Here is a 10,976-nt window from a genome sequence, read left to right on the forward strand (position 1 = left end):
TGACCTCTGGGTTTTCGTGCTGAACAGCAGGCTCCAACCTCTCCACCTTCTCACTGGAGTGGTTTAACCACTACCCAATTTAGCAGCTGATCACAGGAAAGTGCAAGAACCCCATTTTAATGAGACCCTGGAAAAGCAGGGATGAGCAAGGAGCCTTTGGCCTTTCGGCAGAGTGCTGCAGAACAAGGTACTGGAAGAACAATGACTAGGAGCGATCGTGTTTAGCAGAGGAGGGGCCCCGGGGGAGGGGTGAAGGATAAGGTACAAAGCAGTACCATTGCTTTTATGGCCGAGACTGGTCAATTCTTGACAGTCAGCAGGGAAACTGCTCAGCTGTGGCACCTGGGAATGCTAGCAGCAGCTCTGGGCTTCCTTTTGGCACTGCAGTTAGACCAGGGTGTGCTGCGGGCCTGTGGAAGCCCCGGCCTGGGCAGGGCAGTCCTGCTTCTCTTTCACTGCTGGGCCTTCTCTGGGGTGGAAGGGAGCCGAGGCAGGCACTTGTGGTGCTGAGGAGGAGAAACATTTCAGTGTAGATGCAAATTTTGAGCTGGAATTCCTCGAATATGACTACTTCCAGAGCAGGAGAGTGGAACTGCCTTACAGGGTCATTCTCAAACAGCTGGAGACTTGCAGGAATTGCTTGGTATTTCTGAACACTAATTGCTGCTGCATTTCTTTCCATTTTAAGAACAGCTTCTGCTCTGAGTCATGCTGTGCAAGGCCTCAAAGGAAAAAAAAAACCAAACATCTCCCACTGTAAGTTTTACTGCCCTTTTCAAAGGGACCAATGCTGAGAGAGAGGCATGCTGCAGTGACTCCTCTTACAGGAGGCACTGCTTGCACAGAGCCAAGGCTGATGCAGTTGTGTTTTTATGAGGCAGTGTTTTGTTGTAAAAGCCTGGAGCAGCTTAGCAGCAGTAGTGCTGGATGTGTGCACACTCCCCAACAGGTATCTGATTGCAGCAGGGAGTGTGTGACTCAGACATCTGGTATGTATCTCTCCCCCGAAGGCAGCACTGAACTGGTGAAAAACTACAACAGTAAAATGTGAAACTATTTTCTCCAGGTACTCGGTTTGTCCTGGTTCTTTCCATACTGAAGTCAGTCCTTGTTCTTGTTAAGGAGGTGAGTGGGCAGCAGAGGATATTTTAAGGGAAAAACAGCTGATAAAGTAGTGAAGGAGGAAAGGAGGAGGAACAAGAATAAATGCTGAATACTTTGCATTTAGGCTGCATTAAGAAACTTGACCAGCTGGAGCAGTGATGGCAAAGCACAGGAAGAAGGCCCTGTTTCAAGTCTGATGTTGATTTTGGGTTTGGACTAATCAAAGAATTTACACCATGTAAATTTTCCTGGTCCAGCTCTAACTCCCAGTCCTGCAGTATCCTCCTCCTTCTCTCCAGCACTGCACTTTTGCAAAGCACTGCTATACCCAGGTTGAAATACGGCTTAAACTCTCTTCAGCTCACCTTCTTACTGGGAGGAGCAGTTGTGGCTTTGCTCTGAAGTTTAAAACCCAGTGGAAGTTTTCTGCTGCCCGTGGCACAGCAAATGCCAGGCTCTGCAGCTGTGGTGGTAGTCTCCTTAGCTTCTTACTTGTAACTCCTGGTAAGGTGTTAACGTCTCTAAGCTTCTTAAACAGGAAATGAGCTTTGCAGGGTGCTGAGGCACGAACAGCCTGGTTGGTTTGTCAATGTCCATGTTTATTTTTATACAGAAAAGGGTTGAAAGCTTATTTAAAAACAGAAGTGCAGCTCCCATTCATCTTACGGAAGGTCCAAGCCAATGCTGAGATGCTGCCTGCAACTCTGGCACAAGTCCCAGCCTGCCCCTGCTGCCGTCTTGCAGTCACAGTTCAATGTGTTGCTGCTGTTGCTGCATGGGAAAGCAGCTGCAGCTGGGGAGAAGCCATGGGCTCTGATGCTGCTTGTGCAGCCACAGGGGGAACAGTGGAGCTGGAGAGCAGGGGCTGACACTGCCACAGTTCTGCACCCTCAGTCTCACTCAACAGGCAACCACAGCTCGTAGGCTTTGTCATCTGACTGCACCCCACTCTCTCCCCACCTTGCTGAAAATCTCTCTTTTTCCATGATGAAAAGCTATGAATTTCATCTCCTTTTGAAGATGAATTCTGTTACCATTCGAGACAAATCACAGGTCCTGTCTGTTTGTAATACAGCCCCAGGGCTGCTGCTGCAGAAGCACAAACCATTGGTTGTTTATAGACAAAGGCATCTGGTACATGTAATAACCTACAAGTACAGCAAGTCCCTGCTGCCTGCACTAAACTCTTTGGGGTTGCTTCACCATAATATACAGAAAAATCCATTAATGCATTGGCTGTTCACATTCTGTGAGGGAGTCTAATTGCAGTCTTAAGATGTAATCCAGGGTGGAGGTAGTGATACCGTCAGGTCTCTTACGTAGGTTCTAGCCTCCTCTTCTTCAAGCTTTGACTTCTCAGGTGGGGGCTGCAGTCTGCGGAAGAGGGAAACAGAAGCTGAAGCTTTGTAAAAGCTGGTTTTTTTCTGCTTCTAAAAGTGCTCCTCAATTCTTTTTCACAGAATGTTAGGGGGTGGAAGGGACCTTGCAAGCTCATCCAGTCCAACCCCCCCTCTCAGAGCAGGCTCACCCAGGGCAGGTCACACAGGAACACATACAGGTGGGTTTTGAATGTCTCCAGAGGAAACTCCACAACCTCTCTGGGCAGCCTGCTCCAGGGCTCCAGCACCCTCATAGGGGCAAAGTTTTCCCTTCTGTTCATGTGGCACTTCCTCTGCTCCAGCTTGCCCCCAGTGCCCCTTGTCCTGTCCTTGGAATATCCCTGAGCAGAGCCTGGCTCCATCCTCCCCACAATGCCCTGCACATCTTTCTCAACATCTTTTTCTAGCTCTTCCTTGTTAGGACACTTAGCTGGAAACACCAGAGAGTTCTAGGTCACTCTCAGCACCTGCAGCCAGGCGCAAGACAAGAGGAATGTTTCTCCCTCTCCAGTTTACTGAGCCAGTTGTGCCACTTTGAAAGCACAGAGCAGTCCCCATGCTTTGGTAGCAGGTACCTGGGTTGTGCTGGTTGGCACAGCTGCTGTTGCTCCTGATCACAGCAGAGGGCTGCAGTTGTGCCAGCCTAGCAGGGGCTGCGTGGGAATTGGCTCTGTGAGGTGTCCTGTTACGAGTAGTCATCTGATGCCCTCCAGGGGATCTTTTAGGTGTCTGGGGTCCAGCTGGTGGGTCTGCTGTTCTGTGACCCATCAGCTTAAGATCAATGGTCTCCAAGGAAATGTCCCAAAACTCAGGATCATCTAGAACAGAGAAGTGATCCAACCACAGATGGTGCTATGGTACTACAGTGAAGTCCATTCTTAGCCTACAACTGGTGGCCACTATAAAAGTTAAACTGTAAGGCACCTTTTGATGTCAGTGCACAGCAGGGCAATGCTGCCACCCTTTGTGCTCTAGGCTGAAGCAATGTCCAGGCACTGTGGTGTGAGTCAGAGACACAGTTATGGTAAGAAAATCCACCCCTCCCCACCGCAAGTACTTTGTTTCTCTGCAATATCCCTTCAGGAAAAGGATTTACTGAATAGATGGAACAATTCTGCTGAAGAGTGAAACCTCTCATAGTGACCAACATCATTTCCCTGACACTCAAGCAAGGTTTATAAAGATCAGATTCTCACTCGCACTTCTGTTATTCCAACCTCTCAGACCATTGACACAGCACTCTGACGAGCTGATTTAGATGCTTTAGAACTCTCTTACTCATCACTGTTTGGCTGACCTGCAAAGAACTCCTCTTCAACTGCTTGCTCCTGTAGTTTTGCTGCTGGAGTGCTGTGTTTTACAGGTGTTGCTGGAGGGAGGAAACACGAGGAAAGATCAATACTACGAACACAGAAGAACCTTTTTGCTGCTTTGCAGGGCATGAGTCTGAAAGGATCAGCTGCAGCTGCCACCAGGTACCTCTTTTTCCCTGGGGCTGCTTATGTTTTGGTTAGCAGTACAATGGTAAGGTTCTGTACCTGATCACAGCTGACAAGAGCAACTGCACTGCTTTGCAATAGCCTTACCCCACCCCCAAGTTCCTGCTTGCCACACAGCTGTCCAGGTTTGCCCATGAGTAAAGAACAACATCATAGTACATAACACAATCTCTATTTGCCTACAACTGCCTCAGCTGAGGTGCAGCATGTCAATGGTTACAGACATGCAGCCACTGTGCTGCATAAAAGCTTCAGGCTGGCGGGAAAGTTGCAGTTTTAATAATGCAGTACAAGAACTGCCAGTCCTGTGACTTTAAGAACGCAGAGGGGAAAGGCACAGGAATCCTCCTTCCTTCCTTCAGCCTGAAAGGCGAGTGAAACTGAGCGGGCTGCTGGGCTGAGGGTAAGCCATGCGTGGCAGGAGCTGTCACTAAACCCTTCTGTCCTGCTGTGCAGCCTTACCCCTCTTGCTGCTGGGAGTGCCTGCTGGAAGCTGCTGCTTCTTCTCCATGCGTTTCCGGAACTGCTGCTGTAGCTGCTGCTGGCGCAGCTTCCGCTGGTAGGTGGCATCGCAGTCCGTGGCTAAGGACTCTGCATTGCTGCTCCTCCCCACGAGGGAACACAGAGTTAAACAGTATCTCAGCAAGTACATTATACAGGGAAAAAAAGGCATCAAGAAATAAAAGCAAGGAGAATGCACAAAAGTAGGATTTTATGGCATCTTCTGCCTGGGGCTGTCCACGTGCTTTGAGAGGTACAGCAGCCTCTGCTACAGCTTCCAGAAGAAATCTATAGCAGCAGTCTCACCTGGAACTGTTTGGCTGTTTCTGATCTGCTGTGGCTGCAGCAGCCTCCATCTGACCAGGCTTACAATTAGCTGCCAGCTCATAGTGGTGCCTGCCTCCTGTGTTCTGCCTCTCCAAACAGCTGCTGTATCTTGCTTTCTCTATTTCAGGCTCATAGTCCTGTCTCTTAGCTTTGACCAAATCTACCTCAGGGATCTAGTAAAGGAAAAAAAAAAAAACATATTCAGAAATGTCCTTCCTCGAGTTACTGAATTATGCACAGGCTTTCTCTACACAGTGCTGCTCAAACCCAGCCTGCTTGCTCCAAGCAGAGGTAGAAAGCTAAAAAGCACTTTCAGGATGAAGTTGTTCAGTTAGTTGATCACTGAACTGATGCAGCTTTGTGTGAGCTTAACAGTTCTGTGCCTCAGGGCAGAGAGCTCATCCCTCCCCATGCTCTGCCCTCTGCAAACTGGGACAGAGGCAGGTGACTGAGGGGTGGGTGTCAAGGGGAGGGGGCCAAGCTCTTTTTGGCAGTTCACAGTGATAAGACAAGGACCAATAGATACAACCTTGAACAGAGAAGATTTCAGCTCAACATGAGGAGAAACTTCTTTAGTGTGAGGGTGACAGAGCCCTGGAACAGGCTGCCCAGAGAGGTTGTGGAGTCTCCTTCTCTGGAGACTTTCCAACCCCACCGGGATGCATTCCTGTGCAGACTGCCCTGGGTGATCCTGCTTTGGCAGGGGGTTGGACTGGATGATCTCTGGAGGTCCCTTCCAACTTCTAATGTTCTGTGATTCTGCACCTTCTCAGGCAGTCTCCCAAGCTGCTGGCCCTGTTCCTTCTGCCAGTTCTCTTTTCACACTTGTGTCAAAGGGCACAGCCAGCCTTTATCCATCATGAAGTCACTGAGGAAGGGCCACTCTTCTCTTTTTATTAAAGATGGTTTGGCTCTGTGATTTTACAAATCTGTGGCAATGTTACTACTGGACAAAGATCCTGCAGAAGCAGCGATCTGTGCCATCTTGGGGCAATGTCACCTTGGATCTGCTCCTACTGCCCAATTTAGCTAGCCAGAACCATCCTACAGCTGTAGGCTGGCTAGCAGATTTTGCTAAGTCTTAGTGTGACTATGAAACTCCATGGGTCAGCAGCAGCAAAAGGTTCAGTTTCCTCTACCAGCAAGGTAGGTTGTGGTCTAGAAGCCTGCTGGCACACAGCAGGAGCTCACAAGATTAATCATAGAATCAGTCAGGGTTGGAAGGGACCACAAGGCTCATCCAGTTCCAAGCCCCCTGCCACGGGCCGGGACACCTCACACTACATCAGGCTGGCCAGAGCCTCATCCAGCCTGGCCTTAAACACCTCCAGGGATGGGGCCTCAACTACCTCCTTAGGCAACCCATTCCAGGCTCTCACCACTCTCATGGGGAAGAACTTATTCCTCACATCCATTCTGAATCTCCCCAGCTTTATTCCATTCCCCCCAGTCCTGTCACTACCTGATATCCTAAAAAGTCCCTCCCCAGCTTCCCTTCAGATACTCAAAGGCCACAGGAAGGTCACCTTAGAGCCTTCTCTTCTCCAGACTGAGCAGTCCCAACTCTGTCTTCGTAGCAGAGTAGCTCCAGCCCTCTGCTCATCCTGGTGGCCCTTCTCTGGACCTCTTCCAGCATGTCCACATCCCTCTTGTAATAGAGGTTCCAGAACTGGATGCAGTACTCCAGAGCAGAGGGGGAGAATCACCTCCCTTGACCTGCTGGCCACACTTCTCTTGCTGCAGCCCAGGCTCTGCTTGGCTCTCTGGGCTGCAAGTGCTCACTGCTGGCTCATGTTGAGTTTCTCATCCACCAGCACCCCCAAGTCCCTCTCCTCAGGGCTGCTCTCCAGCCATGTTGGTTACTGAGGTGCAACCTCAGTCACAGCCAGGGCAGCTGCAATACTATGCAGCCTGCTGTGTTACACCAAACTTACACATCCTGCTAGCTCCTAAGGAGGGGGCTGACAGCACAGTTGGCACTGATGAAGATTTACCTCACTACCTCTTGTCTCTGTCTGGACAATGAACACAGATGGAGGTGCTAATGGCATTGAATGGAAGTTGAGGCATAGGAAGTTCCATGGAAATATGATAAAGAATTGCTTCCCTGTGAGGGAGACAGAACCCTGGAACAGGCTGCCCAGGGGGGTTGTGGAGTCTCCCTCTCTAGAGATATTCAAAACCTGTCTGGCTGTGTTCCTGTGTGACCTGCTCTAGGTGCTCCTGCTCTGGCAGGGGGGGTTAGACTGGATGAGCTTTGAGATCCCTTCCAGCCCCTCACATTCTGTGATTCTGTGACTGAACAGAGGGACAACATGACCACAGCTGTCATGTGAGGTCTGGAGAAGGAGACTGCTTCTTCCCTGCTGATCTCACCTACTGCAGACAGCAAGAATTCAGAGCAGCTGTGGTAAATTGTCTGGGAGAACTCTGTAACAGAGAGTTCACACAAACTAGCAGGCAAAGGCTACTGGTGCCACAGCTGCATGTGTTTAGGGCTGAGATGCACTGCTGTAAGTATTTGTAATCTCTTTAAGGTGAAGATCGCTGGATCGCCTTTTCAGTCCCCCCTCTAAACAGCCCAAGTGCTGCACCTGGCGTGGAAGCTTATTCACGGCTTGGAGGTAGTCTTTGTCTAGGATGCAGTTGCCAAGAGCATTCCCAAAGCACCTGAGAAACAAGAGAGCTCACTGTGACTGGGAATAACACTTAATGCTCATTTAACTTCTGAGAGATGGACAAGTGCTGATCTTCACTTACTTGAGTGCCCTCTTCAGCCCGTCTGTTACTGCCTCCTTTCTTGCCTTCTCAAGGGACAAGGCCTTAGACTTCAGGCCCTCACTGACTCCATACCCCACATCTTCATGGTATGACCCATCCTGCAGCAAAGTGTTCAAAATAGTAGGAGTGAGGGCATTTCTGCACATTCAGCACTTGTTAGCTGCTGTACTTTCCTAAGCCTGACGCCCTGGACTCAGCTGGTTGTCCTAAAGCAAGGTCAGTGGTTTGGAAGCCACTAAGTCCTCTGCTGTAGCACTGTACTCAAGAACTACAGTCTGACCTGTGTGTGAACTTCCATTCACATCTTGACAAAGAAAGAATCCACTTACCTTCAGCTGAACTTTCACAAATGCACAGACCCCCACGTAGAACTTGCCGTTGTTGAGGTCAACAAAGTCTGTGAGAGGGGAAAAAAACACAGCCTAAATAATACAAGAGAATTTCCACCCACATTTAAATCTTATTTTGTCCTTTGAGAACTCATCAGTGTGGACCACACTTGCTGAATGTGCCCAAGGGACTGCATCATCCTGTGTAAAATGGAGCATGCATGACTTATTAAGTGTAGGCTGAGAATGCTGACTTGCCTGTAAGGCTGGGGCATGTGCTGTGAGGCTTTCTGCTTGCTAGGGGCTGGAAGTGCCAAACACTCACACCCTGCTGCTATGTGTATAAACTTCAAACATAGGAGAGAAGGAACAGTTGTGTTACTTCCCATTCAGCTACATATCCTAAACCTTCAAAGCATTTTTTTTCAGCTAGAAGGAAAATTTAAATATCAATTTATAAAAACAGCAGTAGAGAAGAAATTGTTGTCCATAAAAGGAATTTTTTCCCTATGATATACAAGAAGCCTCCAGTTGGCAAGATTTTGTACAAGGCTTTATTGAGGACAGGCTGCCTGAAGAACTTACTGGGCTGCAATACAACTCTGCACCCAAAATCCCTACTCCACCCTGTTTTACACCAAAAGCACTGCTATGGAAGGTACAGCACTCCTGCAAGGCTGACAGAAACATGACACCTCAGCCTGGAGAAGAAGAGACTTAGAGAGGACCTTATCACTCTCTACACCTACCTCAAAGGAAGTTGCAGTCAGGTGGGGGTCAGGCTCTGCTCCCAGGCACCTTGTGACAAGAGGAGAGGGCATGGCCTGAAGCTGTGCCAGGGCAGGTTTAGGTTGGATGTTAGGAAGCACTTCCTGATGGCAAGGGGAATTAGAGACTGGCATGGACTGCCCAGGGAGGTGGTGGAGTTGCCATCCGTGGAGGTCTTTAAGAAAAGCTTGGATGTGGCACTTGGTGGCATGGTTTAGGTGATGTGGTGGTGTTAGGTCATAGCCTAGACTTGATGATCTCAGAGGTTTTTTCCAGCCTCAATAATTCTGTGAAGTTCAAGTAACTGCATTCTGGAGTCCAAAAGCCCTTCTCTACTCATTGTGTCTAGTTAATTGTTTTGCAAACATGACAGGAGTGTACCCAAGATTAAAAAACCAAACAAAAAAACCCAGAAAAACCCAAACCAGAACCCCTCTGTCTCACTACTGAATGCCTTGTTAGGGCATTACTTGATAAACAAAAAGTTTGAAGACTGTCAGTCCCTTCTTGACTGAAAAGCAGAAAAAGCGGTACAGAAGAAATGAAAACCACTGGAGGAACTTGTTTTATGGCTAGAATTTACCAGCTTGAAGAAAGAAAAGGTTTCTGAAGGCAGAGGGGAGGGCAGCTTTGTTGAGCTGCTTCAGCAGCCAGTCTTCAGAGTATGCATAGCAGGTCTGCAAATAAGAACTGCTCTGGCAGGTTCTACTTCAGCTATTGGGATGGAAGAAGACTGAGATTCAAGATCATCTCAACAAGCATTTTCCACAAGATATTTTTTCCCCAAAGTTTTCTACTGTAAAAAATCTCAGGACCAGCTACTGGCTACAAGAAGAAGCTGCAGAAAAAGATGGGTGCCTAAAGATGAGGGAATATGAACTTTGAATATTAAGTTGCTGGAGTACACAAATTACAAGTGAGTATAAAAGTAGGCTCAGAGCTGTCAGGTGTTAAATAGCTTCATTGTAATTACTCTTGACTGTAGTCACTGAGTGCTCCCACAAGAGATCAGAAAACTTGGTTAGAATAGCTCCAGAATAATCATAAACACACTTAGAATAATGACATAGTCCAGTGCAAGATTTAAACCAGAGGCTCTGTTGTTATGCAATTTCTCTCATTCTTACAACCTGCTAAGACACCTGGAAATTCTCCATGCCTCACCCCAGGGTTTTGAAGTGATCAAGTTCTAGGATAGATACTTACCTGAGGGACTTTTCCTTCAGTGCCTGTAAGAGGTTAGAATAAACTTCCCCCTCCTCCCCCCCATCCCTCTTCCCCCATTGCCTGGGAGATAACAGAGCAGAGGTAGAGTTTTAGTGGAGATATACAATGAGTTACTACTCTGCTGCAGGGATATCAGATGACACCAAAAGAGATAGGAGAAAAACAAAGGGAAAAGACCCCACTAAATCCACACAGGTGAATCTGCACAGGTACCTGTGCCAAGCCCCCACAGGAAATCAAAACAGGAAAAGAGAAAACCCAGCCCCCAGTCCAGAGCAGGGAACTGTATAAACCACAGAACATCTCCTGAGCCTCACAAATCCCAGCAGCACTCATTTCTGTCATGCAGCAAGCACTGCTCAGAATAGTGTAGGATGTATCACAGGATGTTGGGGGTTGGAAGGGACCTCTGGAGATCTTCCAGTCCAACCCCCCTGCCAGAGCAGGACCATAGAATCCAGCACAGGGCACACAGGAACACATTCAGACAGGGCTGGAAAGGCTCCAGAGAAGGACACTCCACAACCTCTCTGGGCAGCCTGCTCCAGTGCTCTGGGACCCCTACAGTAAGGAAGTTCTTCCTCATGTTGAGGTGGAAGTTCCTATGCTGCAGTTAACATCCATTGTCCCTTGTCCTATCCCAGGGCACATGGTTCTGCTCAAACCATTAAAGTGCCTCACAGGGAAACAAGAGGAAAGATTTGGTTACCCTCAAGAGACACTCACCAACATTCTGTTGAGTGACTGAATGAGCCCAGCCATTGAAGCCAAACATCTCGTTGGCCAGACTGATTACCTTGTGACCCTCGATGTAGCAGACCTGGAAGGAAATGCATGCATCCATCAATAACACACAGAAATACCCAGACAACTGCACACACCTATACCTGCTCTATTCTGAAGAGGCATCACACCCATCAGCTCACACTGTGGAAACTCCCTTAAGGTCAAGGGTCAGATATTGTGACTAAAAGGATAATGGTGCAGGGTTGTGGGTTTAAGGCATTGGGATGTCCTCAACCATAGAGAAGCTTCCCAGGAGGACCAGACAGTCCAGAAGA

General features: G+C 48.5%; 1 protein-coding gene across 1 annotated transcript; it reads right to left on the reverse strand.

Annotated features, from left to right (window-relative positions):
• Positions 1-2,419: 2,419 nt before the first annotated feature.
• On the reverse strand, positions 2,420-10,705 carry RAD52 (RAD52 homolog, DNA repair protein). The gene is made up of 9 exons (XM_054386884.1): positions 10,642-10,705; positions 7,921-7,988; positions 7,571-7,689; positions 7,405-7,480; positions 4,790-4,983; positions 4,445-4,587; positions 3,781-3,852; positions 3,059-3,301; positions 2,420-2,478 (listed from the first exon to the last, which is right to left on the reverse strand). The coding sequence occupies exons 1-9, from the start codon at positions 10,688-10,690 to the stop codon at positions 2,420-2,422; spliced, it is 1,023 nt and encodes a 340-aa protein (XP_054242859.1). The 5' UTR covers positions 10,691-10,705.
• Positions 10,706-10,976: the final 271 nt, after the last annotated feature.

This window comes from Indicator indicator, chromosome 14, assembly GCF_027791375.1.
Source record: "Indicator indicator isolate 239-I01 chromosome 14, UM_Iind_1.1, whole genome shotgun sequence".
NCBI lineage: Eukaryota > Metazoa > Chordata > Aves > Piciformes > Indicatoridae > Indicator > Indicator indicator.